The sequence below is a fragment of the Battus philenor genome, unplaced genomic scaffold (genome assembly GCF_028537555.1).
Source record: "Battus philenor isolate CCGP_79_NKW_IND1 unplaced genomic scaffold, ilBatPhil1.0.hap1 SCAF_15, whole genome shotgun sequence".
NCBI classification, from domain to species: Eukaryota; Metazoa; Arthropoda; class Insecta; order Lepidoptera; family Papilionidae; genus Battus; species Battus philenor.
The window spans coordinates 1,736,199-1,761,437 of record NW_027181677.1 but is presented as its reverse complement, the minus strand read 5'-3'; the positions used below and the strand labels follow the sequence as shown (position 1 = coordinate 1,761,437).

The 25,239-nt window shown below is 33.6% G+C and overlaps 1 protein-coding gene across 1 annotated transcript in view; it reads right to left on the bottom strand.

Moving 5' to 3' along the window:
• Positions 1 to 25,239, bottom strand: part of SamDC (S-adenosylmethionine decarboxylase) — a 47,565-nt gene that overhangs the window by 19,980 nt on the left and 2,346 nt on the right. Inside the window, exon 2 of the mRNA XM_068761640.1 lies at positions 23,634 to 23,720. Within this exon, the coding sequence (XP_068617741.1) occupies positions 23,634 to 23,720 (87 nt within the window). The remainder of the gene's footprint in view (positions 1 to 23,633; positions 23,721 to 25,239) is intronic.

The window sequence follows — 25,239 nt, the reverse complement described above, 5'->3', positions numbered from 1 at the left end:
GAGAGACGAAAGGTGATATCGGGAGACGATTTGAATGTGTAGAAGAACAGAGATTGTGAAGGACAGAAGGAAATTGTAACACAAGAGATTTTGAAAAATGAAAAGAATAAGTGAAATAAAAGAATAAAATGAAAAAATACTTTACCCGAGTTGTGACGTCACCGCCCCGCAGATGGCAGGAGGGAATGAGAGATTGCCAAAAAAGTGGCGAAATAAAAAAAAACTTTGTACCACAAATTTCTAGCGGAAAATATGTACAGCAGGGGACGTCTTTCGGCTAAAATGATGATGATAATGTTCCATCATTTAGATCGACATTTATTTATGACTATCATGATCACCGCGTTCCTATGATATACCGACATTTTGTGATTATACAAAAAACTACAAAAAAAGAAAAGAAAAGTGTATAGGCACTACTAATTCTAAGTCGCCTATGTGACTCGACCTTATCTATTTTTAACAGTATTTTTTTATTCTAGAACGGGTTTAGTTAACATTTACGTTCATTATAAATAATAAATAAAAAAACTAATAATTATATTAAGGTTATTTGATAATGGTTATGACATCGCGACTGCGACAACCTTTAATAATAAAGTCTGTCGGAGTACTTAGTCAATTAAAATAATATACGAACAAAATACAAAAAATTGGAGAACGTCACGTGGGCGTTTATTACTGAAGTATAAAATATTGTTGCACTAACAAAAAATCTAGTGTAATAATAATTCAGTCTAGTGCTGACTTGCAATTTCTATTTAACTCGTGTTGATGACCGTTTTTTTATTATTGAGAACGATGTTCCAAAGACATTAGCGTCCATGCCTTTGTTTTACATTTATGATAATTCTGTTTTTGCATGTCCCTTATTGTCTTTACGACGCCCTAACAATGTCCGGTTTTTAAAATTACGTTTCGTGCGACCACTTCCTTATCCTTACTCCACATTGCCATCCTCAGGTTGTACCGGTTGCCGTGTTCGCCACATTGATGAATCTTGAGATCGTCTTGAGCAGTGATTCCCAAAGTGGTCTATATCGACCCCTAGAGGTCTATGACAACCTGCAAGGGGTCTACGTCAGCGAAAAAAAATTTGGGGGTCCATGAAATGAAAATGGAGGTCCACGATAGTGGATCTCAACACATACACTGATATTATTTACTTACATCATACTATCTTATAATATCAAAACATTTACATTATAAAAGTACCTATGAAGTAAAAAAATATATATGTTTATAAAATTGTGTAAGTTGTTGGATGTTGGTATTCGCTTTGTGGACGCAATAGATTTTGAACTTGTAAAAACCTGAGAGTCGCAGTCTCAGAGCTTAGGTAAGTAGGGGGTCTACCCAACTCGGAAAACCATGGCAAGGGGTCTACGACACAAAAAAGTTGAGGGAACTCTGGTCTTGAGTCTTGTCCGTGCAATACACGCACGAGTTTGTGTCACGTGACCTTGCTACCACTGTTACACAGCCCGAGAGTGTCTGCTGTTCAACGGACAACGTTGACCGCCTCGCTCTGAGTCTCTGGGCCTGTTGACGTTCGCTGCCAATGTCGAATCCATATAGCATCAGACCTAAGTGGTAACTTGACAATTTTTTGAACTTCACTACTAACTATGGGCATTTATAGATTCCGCGGATAAGAGTTGGCAGAGCGCAGCGGGCGTCTAGCCTTAAATTTTAACATAGCGAAACTCCCTTTTAATTTGTTGCACAATTATAATTGCAATCAATCGAAAAGTAGTTCAGATGTAAAATTAAATTTTGGCACAAAAATGAGGGAATAATTTAGATATTTTATAAATATTATTTTGTCTGTAGTACAATGCCGCCCAAGAATTATTTCGAAGATTTCGCAAATACTAAATAAAAGGGCGCAGAGGGCAACTAGCTTTAGACTTCTTTTAAGGCAGCGAAGCTCGATGGCTCAATAAAGAGCTTTGACTCAAGCCACTATATTTCTCTTATATAGTTTCGGCAGACGCTCCATGGAGTGACTAACTTCAAAAGCCTCCACCAGAGAAAGACTTGCCGTCTTCTTAAGTTTTATTCATCAAATTAACAATGTCTACTCGGACCGCTACGTGCTACTATTTCACAGATTTGGAAAACAGCAAAGGGCATGTAACATGTAATCGGACACGGGGCGCAACAGCCGGGGCGAACGGGGTGGCAGTCCTGGCCGGGGTGGACGGGGTGGCCACGGCTGCAACGGCGCAGGTGCCGATCGATACGGGGCGGCTAGCTCACACCTATGCACCGCCCGTCGCCCGCCTACGCTCTGGAACCTTCTCCCGGGCAGTAATCGAGATGCTACGCAGCCGATGCTCCAATTACATTGTTCCGATGCATCGATTTATTGAAATATTAAAAAAAATACCACGGATGTGCAGCGACGACATATACGTATTGTCAACAACTTAAGATGCCGAAAGTTGATTTTATTTAATTAAACTTTATCTATTCAACTTTGTAACATTTTATATATTAGATATATTTTAAATATATCTAATATATAAAATGTTACAAAGTTAATTACCGTACTCCTCCGAAACGGCTAAACCGATTTTTACCAAATTTTATATGCGTATTCAGTAGGTCTGAGAATCGGCTACTATCTATTTTCCATACCCCTAAGTGATAAAGGTAACCCCTTATTTTTTGGCAATTTTTTTAATTTTATTATGATACAACATACAAAAATGCATACAACCCTAAATTTTCACTCTTCTACGATCAACCCTTATTTTTTATTAGTTAATTAAAAACTAATTTTTTTGCCAAACAACGTGTGCGCGATCAGCTAGTATTATATACGATTTACACCACATCCCTACTCGTCTATGCTCTATGATATACAGGGTATTTCGTGTATTAGGAGCATATATTTTGTATAATTTTAAAGAGGTGAATATATAGCTCATTTGCTGTCAATTAATGTATGATATCTGTACAAAATCTATGATTTCTAACATAAATATATCGTAATAATGATATAGTAAGAAAATGTATTTTTGAAATTTGGATTACTACATATTAAAATTAATTATCGTTTACTATTGGTCCTTGTAGACTGTTTTGTCATATGTTATTGGCCTGTTGTATTGTAATCAAAAAAATGTAACATATATCAGATTGATCGACTTTATACAGGTGATTGGAAAATAGGTGTGAAATCTTAAAAGCATGGATGCACAGACCGCGGCCCGCCGGACCAATACTGGTGGCCCGCCGACAGCAAAAATAATACTCTAGAACTTTCGAAAAATATTGAATTCTATTCCAGAAAAAAACCGAAAAAATTTAATTACCTATACTTCTGGCGGCCGGCCCGCCATCAGTTCATGATTTGCCCGAGTGGCCCCTTGTCATAATAAGTCTGTGCAATCATGCTTTAAACCTTTTTGCTATATATTCATCAATTCATTACGGATATAGTAAGGAACAGTAAATAAGACTGACTACATATTTGAAACAGATGTTTGTAAACAAAACCCTTGCGTCTGCATTGGTCATTTATAATATAAATTTATACGTTGACCTTCAAGTTTAACAGACTCAATTGGTGTGCCCGCTTGATGTTACATAACACAAGACCCGACCTTGAGATTCAGTTGAATAAGCGGGGCCGGTAGACAGGTCTTTGCGTTTTTTATAACACCAATTGACCAATGATCTATATCTGTATAGATGAAGCATTATCTGCACAAATAAATACAATTGATGTGTTTGTTTGTAATGTTTTTACTACATGTATTTAAATGTATTTATATACAATACATATGCCAAAATGTTATATTTTTTAAATTTCGGTTCATCTATCAGAGAGAGATCTTCATATCTCAAATATTGTATGTGATGTATTTAACCCTTAAATGCATGGTTTCTTATTTCAGCCTGGAAAAAATGTTTCCCGGTAGGTATTTAATAATTACAAACATCTATTAAAAAAAAATAGATTTGCCGCCGAAACTTGCATAATTTCTTTTTCGACACTCAATATATTATCTATGGTCGTCGAAGTGCGTTCGGAAACACATACCATACGAATTAAAAAAAAAAAAGAAACGTAGTATGTATACATTTGGCAACAAGATGCATTTAAGGGTTAATAAAAGAAGATATATTAACGTATACAACACATTAGAGTAGCTGTTGACCAGCGGTAATGGACTGATATTAGCGATTTGTACAATCTTTGTGCATTACTTGGGATTGCAACTGCTTACAAATAAGTTTCCGGAGTCAGCAGCCTCGATTCTTTGCCGCTACTAGTGCTACTTAATTGTACATAATGTCTAACTTTTCTAAGGTGTTCAAATTTTGTGTTCAAACTTAAGATCTACAATTGTAAGTCACCTTTCACAACTACAAAGTTGACACCACGTGTGCCTGCATATTATATATTCTTTAGTTAAAATGAATGTAATAGAGTTAGCCATGGTAATACAATTTCGGTTTAAGCAACATGGAACGCAACCGATGCGATGACTAAGCAACAGAATATAATAGAACTGAAAATAATTCATACAATCTCGTTCGGGTAAATAGTTACATTCGAATAAATACATACAAATACAGGGATATTGTTAATATTAGGGGGTCATTTGGTAGGTCATTACGTACTTGCAAGACGTTGTATACTATATCGCAAAAGGTTGTCGATGACGAAGCTGAATATATTGTTGATTAGAAATAAAAACTTGTTACAAATGTAGTCGTGTGAATTTAACTTGAGAAAGCGACATTACTTTCCGATCCCCCTAATAGATGAAAAAGCTTTAAATCTATTAATGTACACCAATACCTCGCTTTGCGTCGTTACGTTTTGCGTGTTTTTCGAAGTTGCGTCGCTGTTTAATTAGTACTAATTTTCTCAGTGCGTCGTTAGATTTTCGAGGTTGCGTTGTTTTGGGTTCGAGTAATTAATTCTTTTTTTTTAATTTATTTTTCCAAAAGATGGCAACACTTGTTTCTAATTGCGCCATGCTATAAAAACTCGGGGATTCCCTTTTTAACTAAAATCACCGCATTTTAATAGTTATATTTTCACTTTGTTTTGTTAATTTTGGAGTTCAGTGTCAATTACGTAGTGTTGTAATGTAGTGTGTTGTGCTTTTTTTAAAAGATAATAATACTTTTTAACGTGTTGTTTCTGGTTACAAAAAAGGTATATATTTTTGCAATTTATTTATTGGCAGAATTATATTATTTTTGTTTTTTAAATGTTTACTTGGTTTAATTTTATTTTTAAAAAGTAGTATTTTCGTCACCCTGGAACCTATCTTCGATCTTTACATGGTTTGCTATAGAAAATCTTAATTCACTTTTCGGCGTTTCAATTTGCGTCGTGTTTTTTTGGAACGTAACCACGACTCAAAATGAGGTATTGGTGTAGTACCTCATTTGTCAATTAATGCATTGTACACCTTATCTAAAAATCAACAATGTTAAACCTATATAAAATTAGGATCACCATACATTAATTATTTATTTACACCTTTTTTGTACGCCATAGATAATAACTAAAAAAAAAAAACAATTCATACAGAGGTGCTTCGCGGTATTATCGCTCGAGGCGATATCTACTAGACAACCTTTAGATGGAGATTAGAGACATGAAGGAGAAGGCTGTTTAGGATGTACATACATTACTATACATAAATAATTATTGTTTACTATTTGTGCCAGCAGATTTTGTACAGCCAGAACTTATTGGCCAGTTACATTGCAATAGAAAAAATAAACTAATGTAATATATTTCATAGTGATAACTTTAAACACGGTGATTTGAAATACATGTAAAAGTTTCAAAGGCTTTGCTGACAATAGAGCCATACATTCACGCTTAAAGCTTTTAAATCCATAACAAATTTTTATTTTTCGTCGTCAAAAGCAATAAATTTTGTGACGCGCGACAAAGAAACTAAACGAAAAATATAGTGTCATAATCTGACCGACGTAACCACTGCTATATACGTAATTTTTATATTTGTATCTGTTTCGTAAACATTATTTATAATTATCCTGGCAATAAATACTGTTATATTTAAAAATAAACAAAATTTTAATTTGGAATTTGGAATCTTATGTCTATAGAGATTCCAGTGAGAGAAAGACTGACAAAACTACTTCAACTAAGAAAGGTACATCAATAAACATACGGGACGCTATACAGGGGGGTTGGATAAAATATAAAAACTTTAGTTTTTGTTGAGAAATGAGATATACATTCACCCCTTTAAAACTTTTATACCTATATCGAATTGCGTACATAGGTAATTTCTCATTTATTCAAAGCCTTATTATTAATGTACGTATGAATAAATAAAATACAATACTTATTTTTTTCTTTGTTATGCTTCAATTTTAACTAAGAAGATGCAAAGATTATATATGTAAGCAATTTATGTATATCTGTAATGTAATGTAAGCCGTGATGTTTACATTTAAAGTATATTTAGCTAATTATGCCCCATAACTAATTAAGTAAATTGACAAAAATAATTAATTTACACAGATTATATATTAAACAGATTAAAAAAATCGCACTCATCACATTCGCGCATCGATTATTACTCCGCGCGAGGCAGACATTTAGACGGGTAGAACGAGTTTTGCGGCGGCTTGTTACGTAACATGATGTTGCAGTACATCTGTAAATTGTGACAAAGCTTAAAGTTTCCAGAATTTTTTTTAATTAATTAATTTTTAATAATTTTATTCGTAGCTCTGCGTACAGGACGTCATAATAATTGTATATACCGCACGATTATTTCAAATAAATGATAACGATTGAAAATTTATTATACCACAGTATTATAGTTGTAGTAATGGTAACCAAAAGTCGACTTTCTGAGATGTATTAAAATACTAGATATATTAAAAATTTTAGATCCTATTAATTCGCACTCTTCTGGCATTTTTTGCTAGTTGAAAAAATAATATTAATTTATAATGTAACAATATATCCCAAAAGGCTTCCGTTATCACTCACACACACACACTACTTATATATTCATACATGTGCGTACCATTATCATTTGTGCCATAAACGTCAACTGCTGGATCGGAAGCTAGTCGCCTCTTTGGCGCAGACCTTCCTTAAATCTCCCCATCCATCGTGCCTCATAGGGATCTCCGTCTCCGGATAAAGATATAGATCTCCCCTATATGTCTCTTATAGGACCAGTTGAAAGCGGCTTGCATTCAGCGTCTTCCAATGACCTTCAGAAGGACGTCCGTTCATCTGCGCTTGTCGATCCGTGTATCTATATATATACAGAACCAGATTCATATTATAATCATCATCATCATGTCAGATATACGGCCGCGATAAGGCATGAGCCTCCCCCTTAACCCTTTTCTTAATAATGTACCTGTTGAGATACATCAGAATAAAAAAATAGTGGCATCAATTTTGAACGCAAAGTAATCATTTGTATGTGAATGTTTAAGTAATTTCTTAATTTTCGAACGCTTGTTCAGTTTTTTCTGTTGGCAACCTTGGGTCTTAAAAGTCACGTGGTATGAATATTAATGTAATATTAAAAAAAATCTGCCAAGTTAAGGGTTAAATCACCACGATGACCGGTCCCACTCTGCCTTCACCCAGCTACTACCTGCGCCTTTGACCCATTCGATTTATATAATAACAACAATAATTAATTCGCGCTAAAAAGATATTAGTGTATGTAACACCCTCTCGCAACTAGTGGGGTGCGAACGCTTACACAACACCCCCCAAGTGCAGGGAGCATGCGCGCCTCCCTGCACCTTGACCTTACCCGATTCACCCCCCCCCCTGCCTCCCGTCGGAGGGTGGTTTCTACGTCTCAAGATTACTCAGAACAACGCTCGTCGGGACGAGTGCTGTTCAACGCGGATTAAAATAACGTTTAATCTGGTACAGCGTTTTTCTTGCTGAACATACAAAATTGCCTTCGGTTTTAAGTGGTGGGTAGTCTGATATTATATATATACAAAATGTTGAGTGTCTAAAGAATGCTTGTAATATACTTTTTTGTTTAATTCAACGCGGGGGAACATATATATATATATATATTTATATATATATATATATATATCCTAAGTTACTCCTTCTATATCAGCTACCTGCCATTAAATACCTCTCCAAATTGGTCGGGATAATTCAGATATTTGCTGGAATATATGTACTGTATATTTATATGCATGTAATGAAAAGCTGTTATATTCATATTACAAAGAGACAATTCATTTTTATTTTTTTGTACAGATTTATAGTAATCATCTCTGATAGTATAAATATAGAATAACCGTTAGTTCGCGACTTATATTTCTTTATTTGAAATCTCTTTGTTAAGAATATCCTTTAAATATTAGAAACTACGATAGAAAATTCTAGAGGGATCAAATCAAAACTTCGTTGAAACTAAGTTAGTGGTACTTCATATAAACAATTTTTCTGATAAAATTTCGCGGATACGTAGCAAAAATTTTTCATCGATTGACTTGTTTCTACTGGAAGCATGTTAAACCATGACTAAAAAATCAAATAAATTCTAAAAATTAAAAAAAAAGGTTTTTACTAATAAACACAATTTTAGTCATTTTTAAAACTACCCACATAAATTTTACATGAAAAATTTTAAAAAATAATCCTGTTATACATGTATACGTTTAAAGATATATTAAATTGTAATAAAGCTATGAAATGAATTGAAACTTCTGTATTAAGAAAAATTGTAAAAATGATAACCAAAAACACCGTCTTAGTTTATTTTTGGTTCTTATCAGATAATGTCGCGATTGAAATCAACGTTGTTTTGAATTGAAAGATAGAATAAAGTTGAACTCAAATAGGGGTTCATTCTATTGCGACTTCTATCAAATAGGTTTCTTCTGGCGTTGTTCTTATGCAGAAGAGATCTCTATTAATTATTTTAATTATATAATAATATGAATAAATAAATAAATAATGAACATATGTCAAGAGTGTCAATTATTACTCGTAACATTACAAAATGCATGTCACCACAGCTTATATAATGTATACAAGTAATTTGAATATCTATGGTACATTTAATACATTACTGATGCCCAGAAAAAAATTCTAAAAATTACTACGTGGAGTTCAACATTTTTTACCTGCGGGTACAGAGAGGGTAAGTAAACATAGCTGGTGCTTCTCTCGGACGGGACCTGAAGGTCTAGTTTTAAAACTTGCTGCTAATCATCTTCTAATAAACAAAATTCAATCGTCAATGTTTTGAAATTTTTATGAAAAAAAAATTTATATATATTTATAGTTTAACTATAACATTTCATGAGACGAAGAATCGGTCAGTGGTTAACCGGAGATGTGTACATATATAGATGATACTATAGTTGGCGCGCGTTTCTGTCTGTGTAATGTCGCATTTCAGCTCAAATCATTTTACTTTTTGAGACTTTTAATTTGTATGTATAATTTGTCATCATGATGTAGATAGAATACCGCAATACCTAAAGACAAAGAGCTACTATACTCGTAGTTGAAAAGATCTGCAAGAGGATCAAGGTCACAATGTGAAATGGCAGTCGATGGGGCACATGACTCGTGCAATCGATGGCCGTCGGGGCTGACGGTAAAGCCGGGATGAATAATTAAGGTTGCGGGAAGTGGACCGATGCGAACAGCGCAAAACCTGTCAATAGTGGCGATCTTTGATGCAGACTTATGCAAAGAGGGCGTCTATTAACTGAAAAGTAGAAGAGGGAGAAGTAATTATTGAGAGTGGATAAATATAAATTATTGGTGGACATCGACGCGGTGACAGCAGGAATTGTTCTCGTTGTTCTCTAAAGACGTTACGCTGTTAGTCGAATTTAAGTATGTACGAAACTATGTTGTATTGAATATGTATTGTTAGTGTTGTCAGGATCGCGGACATCACATTTTTGTTATTTTACTACAGAGGCTTATTACCCGCCATGTATGTTACCTGTATTTAATTTTGTCTACACCAGTATTTTCCAACCTTTTATGTGCCATGGCTCACCTTGAGTATTTCTAAAATTCTTACACCCCTCTATGTAACATATACTTTTATATTAAAGCCGAAGAGGTTAAACTCGTGTCAAGTCCACTTTCAAATTACCTCACGTTGGGAAACATTGATCTACTCATCACATCCATTAATATTTTTGAAGGTATAAAATGAACAAACTGACAGTTATCAGAAATTTCGACATTCTTATTTATATTAAGAGTGTTTTAATACATGTATATTATAGACTTAAAAGGACACTCCAATCACAGTTTCATACAAATATTTAATTAATGGACAAGAAATAAACTTTGTTATTTGTTAATAGAAAACTTTTTGTACAAATAACTACTATATGACTTATAGACTAATAGTGAATTTCTTCATACATCACAATAGAACTATATTTAATATTGTAGTTATATTTCTTTTTTTTTTAATATAGCAGACATATAAAAGAAAATATGTTCCTAGATTATACAAGTCCATGTTTCAAACATAACCAAACCGGTTGGTTGGGAGACGGTGCGAAATTTAAAAATAAAACGTCGCGTGACCTTCATCCCGACGGTGTCGTAAGCCGTGAATCATTACGAGCTCCCGTGGTTGAGTGCAGCCGCACCGAGGACTCGTGCACGACATTAATTCGCACATTTCGTAATACCCACCCCCCGATGCAACGCATACAACTTACTACATTGTATAACCGCAATCCTGTATATAAAAAATCTATAATCATATACGTCGATGCAGTAAATTCACGTCAAATGAAATTCATTTGAATGACATGTGCGCCATCTGTGGTAAATTGGTCATACTAAATTAAAAACTTTCCTGGGCTAATGCCATTTCGCTAAAGATCATCACATGATCAAATGCATAGTTTACGATTCTATAAACGACATACAGACAAACATTCATTTTTGTATATATAGAAGTGCAACTGTTAAGTTTCTGACCGGATCTAGCGGTAATGTTAAAATAATCGACGAATCAAAAATGCCTGTAAATGTCTAGCCGAATAAAGAGATGTTATTCCATCATACCTAAACAGGTAAAACGGAATAGCATACAATTGACATAGACGCATATACCGTCGCATGGTAACCAGCGGTGTTTAAAAATGTAGTCACCACCACCCCATACGGCGTAGCTACGTGACGTCACCCAATCTTGGCCTATACGCCAAATTAGTACACAACACGTAAATCGATATCCGTAACACAGAAACAGCTATTGCATTTATAATGCCTGTAAATTATGAAATTTGTTTGTGTGGACCGCTATACCCAGTGTTTCAACCAGTCATATTGGAAATATATGGGAAAAGTAAGTCCAGCAGTGAACGTGGCTGAAAATTATGATGATGAAAACCTAGCTTTTTCATATTTCCATTCTTACTGTAAATTTTTCCTCCTGAAATTTGCCTATGTACTAAAATCAAATTTTCTATTCGGTGGTCTTTCATTGCCTCGCTAGTGTAACACAGCGACGTCTTTTTCATTATTAAATACTAGGGGTATCGGAAAGTAATGTCGCTTTCTTAAGTTAAATTCACACGACTACATTTTAACAAGTTTTTATTTCTAATCAATAATATGTTCACCTTCGTTATCAACAACCTTTTGCTATTTAGTATACAAATTTTCAATGCCAGAGCGGTAAATATCAATACGTTTTTCTGTAAAATATGTCGACAGAAACGACATTACTATCCGATCATCTTTAATTCTTGTGAATCTGAAAATCCAGACAGTGTTTTTTTTCCTGTTTACAAGATACACAGATCTATCGATTCAGGCGCACATTTTTATTGCAAATTTACGTGAAGGTCGTACATCCGTTTAAATCAAGGCCTCAGGCGCTGAAGTTGCAAAATAACACCGTACGCAAATTCTTGATATAGGTTGTTAATTAAAAATTTAAATATTAGATTTTCATACAGGCTAACTAGAGGGCTGTGTTTCTGGTGGTTGATATAAACGCTACATAGCACATACCACGAATCGATAATCAGGAGTAAAATATTTAAAAAAAAAAAAACTTAATTGGAATAAGGGAAACCCCCGTGAAATAGTTCAAGAAGTTAACAAAGCTTCTAACTACCCTCATAATACAATACCCTTTTTTATTAAAAAAAAATCGACGTTTTTCCTTTCAATAATGAAGTAACGTTTATTGTTTAATCTACTAAGTAAGATTGTTGTGTCAAAACAGTTAATTTCTTACATACGTAAGCCATAAAAGTTTTACCGGTGCAGTCGTCGCAGCACATAAACAAATAACAAAGCGGCCATCGGTATCAAGCCGCGATGTGTCTCCCCGGTCCAGATTTAGCACCATCTATGTTGCCTTTCACTATCTACGTGGCATAATGCCAACAGTGACGTCACCGTCGCGTACACCAAACTACGCGCCGGATACGTAACGCGTATAAAACCAACGCGCCGGTTTTGAGGGTAAACAAAAAAAAGACGCGGTGACGTCATCACAAGATTACATAATGCTCGTCTCTCTATTTTGCAAATACGACGTAGATTATTCCTTTCAGCAGTGAGATTGTCCACTAGTGGACATAGGTCTCCCTCAGAGATTTCCAATAACAACAACCAGATACATAAATAGATATAGATTTTGAAATGTTACATAGGACACTGTCTAGATAGATATTTCTACAGCCAAACACAGTAACGTAAGTAATTTTGAATAAAAGAACGCTTAATTCGTGAAATTACAAATAGAGGTCACTAACTGTCTAGGATATTGTACAACAAAATATCGATAAACTTGACCAACTTTAAAGTTGCGTACTGTTTATGTTTAAACTATGTAAATATGGTTAAAGTCAAGTAAACTTGTCCTCCCTCCGTCATATCCTTCGTGACCCGATTGGTTTGTGGTACTGTGTATTACGCGATCTGTACCGGTCTTTGACAGTTTGTTTTGCTTCGACTTCTGTGATATCGAATGTGGTTCAAACTTGATCAAACAAGCGTATGGAACTATACCCTCATGGTCGCCGCCCAACTACCTTTTCAGTGCCAAAAAGCGTTTTCAATTTGTAACCAGCATCTAAATTGACCAAAAAAACTCATAGACTATCATTATAACAGTCATTTCAGTCGAAGGACACTCCACCGCTGGGCATATTTCTTCTCCAAAGATTACCATTATAACCGGTTGAAAGCGCATATATCCAGAGTGTTTTGACAATGTTAAAACAGGTTGTTTCTGTCCACCCATTAGAAAGATAAATCCACCTGCCGTTTTTATTCTTCTCTTTTCAATATAATATAATCAAATTACAGCAACCGGCGATAAATATTGCACATCGATCTTTGGAAAGAGACAATCGGATAATTTCGGCTTCGTACAGTATTATCTCTGTCGCACGAAATACAAACGGTCCGGTATCTATTAGGAGCTGTAAAACAAGTATTATTTGCTTCTTTTAATAATTATTTTTATTCTTTGTATAAAATACACCAATTTTTTTTTAAAGTGGTGGCTTTAGGTTGGGGTAAAATAAAGTGAAAAAACACGTTCAAATTATGTTTACGTATTTAATTATTTAGGAAAATTACAACTGTACATAATAAACACCATTATACCTATTGTTAAAATCTCATTTTAACAATAGGTATAATGTTGTTTATAGAATAAAAGTAATTACTAAAAGAAGCAAATGATACTTGTTTTACAGCTCCTAATAGATACCGGACTGTTTGTATTTCGTGCGACAGAGATAACGCTCTACAAGGCCCAAATTAGTCGATTGTCTCTTTCCAAAGGTCGATGTGCAATATTTATCGCCGAGTACTGTAGCGTGTTTTCATGTACAACAAAGTAATATAAACAAAAGTCATTCCAACCGTCTGGATAAAAATTAATGGATGTCCTACGACTGAAATGATAATGATATAAAACACGTACACAAATGAACCGTCATATCTGCATGCATAACGATAAATTAAATTACATAACATTACTGCATTGTACTTTTCGCGCCATAGACTATCCGACCATCCCTATGTTAAGGTTATTCCCCGCATTCAGATAAAGCGTTTCTTTAACACGTTTATATCGGCGCGAATTGTAATGGAAATCCCCTTCGTGCAACGCGCCGCTTCAAGCGCTATTAAAGTTAGTTACATGGGTAAATTTGAAGCGAGTGATATGCGTGTGAGGCATAATTAGATCATCAAACCAGCCAATCTTGTGTATGAAAAATTTCAGATGGTTTTAGGAACAGATGTATAACTTTTCGAGGCACCCTGTATATTTGCAACGGTGAACAATCGAAGTACACAGTAATACAATGCTTACAATGTTTCCTCTTATATGTTCTCGGTGTGTGACTATCCTATATCTAGATTATAAATGTGATAGTTGACACGTCACGGGTTGCATGCAACAAAAAATAGCAAATGACGCATTATAACGCAAACTAAATATAGTTTGAAAACAAAAAATTTAAAACATTTCCATTGAAGTAACGAGAGATATAACTGAAAAAATATGTATAATTATTATAAAAAACCGTTATTATTTATTCTTTATATTGTACAGAAAAGGACAAAAAAAATATTACGTACCTATCCCGCACCTAATTTTACATTTCGTCTTACATTAAGAGTTTTAGGCTATACGCACTATATTGCCACTTCATACCCGCGGAATCAAATGCCATTTGGGCAGCAATGAGATTCCAATCCAAAAAAAATCTTACATTACATATAATGCGTTGGAACACCTAATAAGAAAATTATATTTATATATATATATTCTAGTGTATATCTAGAACGAACAAGAAATAAAATTCACAAGGAACCCAAACATCAATATATATGTTTTAGGCGCAAAAAAAAAACATACAGAAGATCGGTATCTCCAAAAAACTTGATGCATTAGATGTACGGTTCCTTATATATTAATATGTACTGCATAGCATGTTCTATTTTATTTAATTAGTTTTCTGTTACAATATTACAATTGTAATTAAATTTGTTTTTTTTTTGTTTTAAATTTATAATTTAATTTTTACCTTTAATATCATATTTATATTAAAAAAAAAACAGACAATCTAGAATTAATTAATGTCAGAACGAACTACGGAAAGAAAATTATATTGTTAGAAGGAGTATAGTTGTAATGATTCAACGATGATTTCAACAAAAGAAACATGCGCACAACAGAAATACACGAAATAGATTATCTTCCGGGTAGTTTTTTTCGTTAAATTCCAACGACATTTCAAATTTTCAAAATAATATGTCGTGTTATATTACTAGAATCAATATTGCAATGAATTAATATACACCTATCCCCCGATTTACACGGTAGATACGTTCCTGAGAAAAACGTGTAAATCGAAAAACTTGCAGAAAATGCATAATTTCGCTATTTATCAGTTGTGATTTTTTTCAATATTTTTTGGTGTATATTTTGGTATTCACAGAAATAAAATTAAAATGCATTGACAAGTTAAAATATTTAATATATCAAATATATTGTAGAACAAAATATAAAACCAAAGGTGTTTTATTATCCTTTATCACTGTCAGAAATTACTATCATTCTTTTTTTCGGAATCGAAGGTTTGAATACACTTTCATCACTCGAAGTTATTTGTGCCGATACGATGTTTGAAGCAGAAATATTTACATCATGAGAGACAGTAATAAAATCGGTTATTAAAACAAAAAAAACTTATTTGGAAAACCGTGTAAAGGCGAAAACGTGTAAAACAAGTACCGTGTAAATCGGGGAATAGGTGTATTTGGAAGGTATATTATTGTGCTTGATAATTCCAAATGAAACTCATATGTTGACTTGACAATGAATTACGACAAGAAAATGAGCGATGCACGTCCAAAAACCTTCAAGCCGGTTAAACCATTACAGGTTTCGAGGACAATTTGTAATTCGAGTTAAAAACTTGAACTCTCGGCCCAAATTACCGACGAAGTTTCGAGAAACGATCAGTTCGTACGAAAATCGACATCGAAGTCAAGTTATGTACCGTGCGAAAAAATCAGTGAAATATTGATTACGGTATATACTCGTATACTTCAGTTTCTATACTATGGTTGTCTGGAATAAATTGCCTCGTGATATGACCGCCCATTGTACTTTTTCTTTTCTATTACCCAACTATGTATATTTTTTTATTGGTATAATTAACGTTTTTAAATAAAATATGTTTTAAATAGCTAATCAATGTATTAGGTTTTTAGCTTGACACTTTTTAATTTCATTTTTAGTACAAATCCGTAGTTAAGAGTTAAAATAATCACTTAAATATTTGATAATTTGACATGAGTTGGTTTTGTTTTACGCTTTGATTAAAATAATGATAAACCCTGTATACAAGAGAAATATGCCAGATAAGTCCAATTATACAGAAACCGATATCAAATTTAGCTTGATGACGTCCCTTACTTAGCATGAGGCTTCGAGGGTTATAAACGCATCCTGATTTAAGATGAGCCCACGAAAAATTTACTCAGAGGTTACCTAAGCTTTCGTTTTGATCCAGAAATAGTGTGACGTCACATGATTCACCGGAGCGTTTTTAGAAACACGAAATAATGACGAAGATCGTTTTAAAAAAACACTACTAATTTTAGAGGTGCACAGATGCATGCAATAAATACCGCCACGCCTATAAAATTGCTTTATGTGCCAGTTTTTGTAAGATTTGCGGTTCCGACCGAAGCAGAAGTATTAAAATGCCATAAACATCAAAACTAACGTCGCCTTCAAAGATAAATGACAACATCAAGAACAACCATAAACTATGTATTGTCATTTTTTATTTAACAATGCTGACATTTTGTTAGAGGAATATATTTATTATTGTTTGTTTTTACAATAATAGTTCTCTGGAAGAAATTGCTTCGTGTGATAAGACTCTCCCATTGTACTTTTGTCTATTATGCAACTATGTATATATTTTCTAGCGTGTACAATAAAGAATACTAACTAACCTTATTTTTTCCTAGCCTAATTATATATAAGATCTTTCTATTTAAAAAAACAACCATATTTCTTTTCGAAATATGAAGCCGCCTTCATAATTTCAGCCATAAGACGTTCACTACTGGGCCTTTCCGAAAATTCTCCAACAGGAGAAGTTGGAAATTGTCCACATTCAGTCTTCCTTAAAGTGGTCTGTCCACCTTGTAGACCAGAGTTCCTCAATCTTTTTTGTGTCGTAGACCCCTTGCCATGTTTTTCCGTAGTTTGGTAGACCCCCTACTTACCTGATATTGATTGCATGTAAATTTTTAACTGTTGTGAAGTTTAGTTTTAAAAACTTAAAGTAATAACACATGTTAATTTTTACATTTATTAATTGAATTTAAATTAAAACTGCTCAAAATAAAATTTTGTATCTGTTATGCAGAAAAAAAAACGTAACATAAGCAATAAGTCAATATTTTAGTGAGAAGGATGAACCCGATGCTTTAATAATAAATTATCAACATTTGGCGTCAATTTTGTAAGGTTTAATCTTAAATCTCCTCGGCTAATGATGTCCAGTCTGTGGACCCCCAAATTTTTTTTCGCTGACATAGACCCCTTGCGGGTCGTCATAGACCCCTAGGGGTCGATATAGACCACTTTGGGAATCAGTTGTAGATGTACGTACTACGCTGCGCCAGTCTGTGGGCTACATTCCACTCTTTTTATATATACATCCTTTCTTCTTTTTGTTATAATTATTCCTGTGTCTTATATTTTGTATTATATTGGAAATTGTCAATAAATTAAATAAATTTATCACAGTTGTTGCTCAGATGTCATCTCAAAAAACAGTCCTATTAGAAATCTAAACGAAAGGTTTATGTCCAACAGTAGGCGTTGTACAGAAAATATATTTAAAAATGAAGGCAATCGACAGTGGAACGGCACGCTTACTATCAGATGAAGCTTAACTTGTTACGCAATTTGTTTAATTAGAAACTGTTTTTTTTATTAATAGGTCAAGTGACGTATGAACTGATAACAAATCTTATCAGAAACTTAAATTCGTCGCGTACTACACCATCACGCATAATGTGCGCAATGCCGCTTGGTTGTGGAAACCAGCCCGCAAAGACGAGACATGCTACACAATCTTTGTCAATCGTCGGCTGTGTTTTTAAACGGTTTTATTTAGTTCGACCCGTACGGAATTTATTTGGATCAAAATTAGAAATTGAAATTTAAGCACCTTCCCGTTGTCAGATTGATCTGAAATTTGGTACACACATTTAATTTAGATGACAATACAATATAATAAAATCAATAACATTATAAATCTAAGATGGCCGCCGATACAAAATGACGGATTACATATTTTTCCTTAACCCCCTCAATATGGGTATCAAATGAAAGGGCTACACTAGTAAAACACGATGATTATGTCAAATCACGCCGTTCCAATATGGCGGACTAGTTACATATTTTTCCACAACCACCACAATAAGGGTATCAAAAAACCGTTTCACTTAAAAGTTTTTTAAATGTATTTATTTTAATATGTTTTTTTTATTCCATGGACCACAGGCGCGAAGGGTGTCTAGCCTAAGAAGTCTTTAAAGGTGGCGCACCTCGAGATATTCCTGTGGAGTTTCCAGTAGCACGACAGAGTGTAACAGAGACAGTTAGTAAACCAAAACGTTCAGTAATCCGAAATTTCAAAATGCTTTTTATTACTGTACTAATTGTTTCCGTGACTACATCCGCGTGGAATTAAACAAAATAATGTATTTAGTTTTTACCTAATAGAATCAGGCGTTACCTCGCGAAAGTCCAACCTTAGTAAGAAAAGGACTAAATTATAGCTACTTCCGCTATGCAGTAGTAGTCGTGCAATGAAGTGCAACGCCCGCCAGCCAGCTGATAAATGCGCGTGCGGTAACCAATGCGAAACACAACTACCACCGTTTATCTACAATTTATTTGTTTTTATTGTATATAGTTTTTTTTGTTTAAGATTTTTTTCTTAATTAAAAATAGCCTAGGTTGCTGCTTATTAGATCAGCTATCTGTCAGTATAAGTTCCGTTAAAATCTTAGGGTAACTTCGCGGGCTTTCTGGGAAGCCACGGCTCGGGGCGCTACATACCACTATTTTGACGGATTTAGATACTGACGAACTCATAGATCAATCCGACGGACGCTCCGTATACTGACTTTTTTATTCTTTATTTTATCATTTACATATTCTATTTTTTTATATCACGGTTTTCTTTGGGTTGTGCTTTCTTAATACATTACTACACTTTTCTTAGTCTATTTTTTCTATTATTAATTGACTAGTTATTTTATTATTCATTTTATTAGATACTTACTTATCTATACAGTTTTGTTTCTATTAACAGTGTCACTCACCACCCTACGAGCAAACGATTGGAATGATGGGCGAAGGTTGTCGTCGCCCATCATTAAGGCGATGCTCTCTAAATCTATCTTTAACTTTACTTGTTTCCAGGGCACTGCGCATCCTGGCATATGCGATCCATATACTGACTAGGTTCAAGTGCCTCCTCGAGGGGGTGGAGCTGTCATTCTTCGATACTACCCGTTTAGCTTTCAGACACAAAGGCACCCGGGAGAATCGATGCTAGACTTGATCGGTTACAATTTCATGGCTAATAAACACTACTGCCACTTTGGAATATCCTCTATTCTTCGGCGGTATGTGTGATATTCTTTCCTTTGTGTTTCCAACCCTTCCTGCCTTTTAATCGCAGTCCGTCCAATTGATCAATGAACAAGTATTTTCTACTAAATCCAACGTTTCGAAATATAACTTTAAAAGCCCCACTTTGTCTAACTCGCAACGTCGCTACAAAGTGGGCGTCGCATTATTACCGCATGCACTATAAACATTTTATTGCTCATAAAATGTTTACATTCAATTGTAAATTATTTCGTATACCGTTAGCTTACAAACCGATACATACAATGCGGGAAAAGGTAATTGAGAGAAATAAATATTACGTCATAACAATTAATATTAATAAAGGGTAGAGTAAGATCAAAGGCATGTTAAACTATATAAGAATACATAAAATAAATACATTTAAAAAACTTTTAAGTTAAACGGTTTTTTTTGATACCCATATTGTGGTGGTTGTGGTAAAATATGTACCTAGTCCGCCATATTGGAACGGCGTCCATTTTTAATTTTAAATTTTGACATAATCATCGTGTTTTACTAGTGTAGCCCTTTCATTTCATACCCATATTGAGGGGGTTAAGGAAAAATACGTAATCCGCCATTTTGTATCGGCGGCCATCTTAGATTTATAATGTTATTGATTTTATTATATTGTATTGTCATCTAAATTAAATGTGTGCACCAAATTTCAGATCAATCTGACAACGGGAAGATGCTTAAATTTCAATTTCTGATTTTGATCCAAATAAATTCCGTACGGGTCGAACTAAATAAAACCGTTTAAAAAGTACTAAATATGAATAATAAATTACTTATACAATATAATAAAATGTTAGATACAAAACTCACTTTGGAAACGGAAAGAATGCAAGGCGATTTTATGATGTAAGAAAAAAAGCATGAAAGATAGTGTGTTTAAAAAATTGCCTCGTTTAACTTTAACACGCGTATTTATCTTTGTCAAACACATTAAGATTTGACAATCTAATTTAAATATTTTTTTTTAGATCACGGGAAGTTGTCACATGAATACCGGGTTCAACATTCAATGCGCGGCCTCAAATCTTATCACGGTAACATAATCTAGAGGTCCAAAAAAGGTTCTCGAACGTAGCAACAAATGATAAAAGACAGACGTCTGTGTCAGCGTGGTTTACTATTATAAAGATAACCTCCGCCATTCGAATTTGATAAGAGGTCAATAATTCTTATCGGCGGGCACGTGGTGTAGTCGTAACAGAGCAAAGGTTCCGCGATTGTGATGAAGGGTATATATGTCCCGACAATGACGGTTTAACACTGTTCTTTTAAAGAATATATATATATATATATAATCCACAGTTAAAATACTACTTTTTCCTTTTTATTTTTAATTCCTTCCTTAAAAACATTTCATACACTCAAGCAGGAAACAAAGTAGGGTCATTTGACCCAATACGTTGGAAATAGATACCTAGTAAGTGTTGTTATGACTAGTGTTAATTTATATATATATATATATTCTTTAAAGCATCCTCGGGAGTAATTTTACACCGATTAGTGCCAAAGGACTGAGTACTTGGTGTCCTTTTCTTACTTAGGATGGACTTCCGCAAAGTAACGTCTGAATCTAGCAGGGTTGGCAGTTTGCAGGGACAGATATATATATATATATATATATATATATATATATATATATATATATATGAAAAACAATAAATTGATTTTATCTATTGGTATTTTTTCAGACGTTAAATGACCACTGCAAGGCATACTCCTGAACTAAAGATCGTGAAGATGACTGGCCCTGCGCTGTCCGCATCTAGTTCCACTTCTACTTCCCACGATCTTAACTATTACGTCGGTACTAGCGGGGGACTTTCCCACGCCGCGTCTACTAGCTCCTGGTCGTGCCTACTGCCATTTCAGACGAACAATTCTTCGAGCTACGGTTATCTTGGTTCTTCAGTGGATCTCCTCATTACAGATTCGATCACGCAGCGAAACTCCGAGCATAGCCCTATCCATTGATCTTTAGGTAACCACCTTAAGCCTTCTATTGGTATACGACAGGCCAATAGCTTCAAGCAAAATTAATAGTAAACAATAACTAACACTAAACATACCATATTGGTGCAAATGATCCATTTAAAACTTTTGCATTGAAAATGCACGATCATTTTATTGCTTTTGTCACATTTGACTTCATGATTTTTTTCTTACTATTTAATCTACAGTTAATACACTATATTTTCCAATTAAATTCAATTTTTAATTCCTTCCTAAAAAGAACATATTTTATACATTCAATTCAAGCAGGAAAAAGTAGGGTCATTTGACCCAATACGTTGGAAATAGATACCTAGTAAGTGTTGGTATGACTAATGTTAATTTTAATATATAATTACGTTATTTATTATTTCCAAAACTATTAATTTTTAAATAGGTTGTATATTATCCGGCAATAAATATTGCACATCGACTTTTGGAAAGAGATAATCGGCTAATTTCGGCTTCGTGTTCATGTCTCTGTCGCACGACTGACAAAACATAGGTAGGTCACATAGGTAGTATGGGACAGAGATAATACCGGACAAAATTAAAAAAAAAACTTAATTTTGGTATTAGTACCATGTATATATCCATACGCATAAAATAGAAAGCTATTATTTTAATATTACAAACAGACACTCGAATTTTATTTATTTGTATAGAATATCGTTAATTTTAAAAAATCATACTTAGGATATTGCATTCGAAATTTAAAATGCGTTGTTAACAGATTCAAAATAAACATGTCAACCAGAACAGGAAGTTGGCAACGAAATTCGAGTTCATAATAGCCGTGATAAAGACAGATAAATATATGATGTAACATTATAAGGACACAAAGATTCTGTTATCTATAATTCTTATTAAATTCTTTTATCTTACTTATACACTTTTTAATTAAAACGTTCAAGCGTCGCAATAAATGTTGTCCGCAATTTGAATTAAATAAAAAAAAATGTGAAAAACACATCATGATTTCGCCACATTCATTAATAAAAATGTAAAAGATTAGAGATGTGACAAAATGTTGCTATATTTAGTTATAAACATTGGCTTCCTTTCGAATACTAAAATACGTGACACCTCACTCAATCCAACTCCCACTGGAGTACCGAAATAGAAAAATACATTATCTGCACTACATTTTTTTTTATTCTCTCATGACAATCATGACCACTCGCCAGCCAGTATTAATTTCAAACTAAAAGAAGCTACATATAGTCATCTTCTTTTCTAAATTAAATATTTATACCTTTGCAAATAATAAATAATTTCTATAACATATAAAGGAATTCAATAAAAAGTAAATCCGATTTCTATGTCAAAAGTAGATTTAATAAAATTGACACTGGCAACTTTGATTAAAAAAAAAGTTTTAATTTTTTTAAAATACATATAGTAACTCGCAAGCAAAAAATCTTCGCTTGCTATTATTAATAACTACTGCAATACTTTTTTAAAAATATAAATTCACTCAAATATATTTGAAAAATAAAATTTAAATTACACCGGCAATAACTTAATTGAATTTTAATTTAAAAAAAAATATTTGAAAAATTTTCAAAAATCAATTCTAATTATATTTATTTTCCAGCTAGCTTAAAAGTATAATTTTATTGTGTGATTTAAAAAAAATCTCTGCTTTGAGCTGTCCAAATTTAATTAAAATACGTATAGAGATTAAAACTTACAAAATACATAAATATTATTATAGAAAACTACAATAACAATTCGTTCACATGATGATATTTAATGCTAAATTTGATCGCGCGTTTTAAATTCAAATTTCAAAAATGGAACAAGAGAAACGTTCGACATCGAACGAGATGCGTCTACCACCTCGATGAACAATCACAATGGAAGGCAGTCATCACAATTGGTGTTGTTTGTAACGAGACGCGCACTCACCTCAGTACATAGGCGTCGACTTGCTCGCTCTGTGTGAAAGAAATAATTTCGCATCGGACGATCTTCAAAACGCTCTCCCATTGTTGTCTGTAACAAAAACCAGAGATCAGCGCCTTGTTAAAATACACTGCATTACAGAAGTGTCAGGGGTGCCTAACTTTAGGTGAGCCACAAAAAAACTTAACAAACATTTTTATTTTGACTGCAACAAACAAATATAGTCAAATTATAGTTTATGTTACACTTGATATTTCTCTAAAACTATTCTTAAGAAATTTATTTGCCAAGATTACTTTCAAAACTGACCCTTGATATTATTGACCGAGCCGCAAAAATGTAAATCTTGCCCGCGAGTTTAACACCCCTGCCTATTACATAATTCACACAATTCTTCAGTCAGATTACAAACCTTCATTCTATAAAAGTGTTCGCCAACCTTTTTGTATCATACACATTAAAATTCTAATACCACCCTATGTAACATACGTAATTTTTATATCACCATTTTTATAAACGAAAGGTTTACACTTCTGTCAGGTTCATTTTCGATTCGCCCTCAACAATCAAATTAAACCCACTAAGGTGCATGGGCCCAGCGTTGGGTAACACTTGCCTATAATCACAAGTGATGATTCTAAATTACCGATTTATAAATTACTATTCATAAGTTAGTACGCAATAGAAGTATATATGTAGTAGATTATAATAAATAATATACGTAATTATAATAATAAGGTAAAAATTTTTTTACGATCTTAGGATCAAATTCAGTTTTCGCCACAAAATCGTAGCAGTGCCATATGCATTGTGTCATACTGGTTTAATTTAAGATGGAACTTATATATATATATATATATATATATATATATATATATATATATATATATATATCTACTCTACCGACACCGCATTTTTCTGGTGGTGGTCACCTTCTGCATCGGTGTTCAATCTTGCCTAATTCATATCCAACTGTATATTTAAATATTTTTTTTTAATAAAACCTTCTTCATCACATATGAAATTACTTTCTTTTTAAATATATAAATCTTTTTAAATTAAAAATAATTATTTTTTAAATGAAAATTTCACGATTCTATGGTTTAAATAAATTCAGTTGGTAATTACTTGAGGATATTTTCAGGACCGCGTTAAGAATAAATATGTGATAATAGAACTTACTGTTTGCTGGGAAACAAACGTACACAATGACCCTAAAATTAACAAGTATTGTCAAATAGTCTACGAAATAACTTTAAATAAATTTGAACGTTTGAAGTGGAAAGTATTACAGTGAAATTTCTCTATAGCCTACTCCAGGATGTTTATTAAGAATAAACATCACAATTTCTGGAACGTTCCAAGAGTTCGCAGCATTGGTTGGATTATTTAAAAATATGTAAAGAAACCGTTGCAAGCAGGCCTTCTTAAACCTGCTTCTTCATCAGCCCCGTGTATCTAACCCAGCCTCTCTCCCTACAGCGCAAAGGACCTGGCTCTTACACGGTAGATACAATGCTAAATTACGTCTCAATACAGAACCCATGAAATAAATCGCAACCTTAAAAATCAAAATCCGTGACGTCATTAAGGAAATAGACCCACCCAT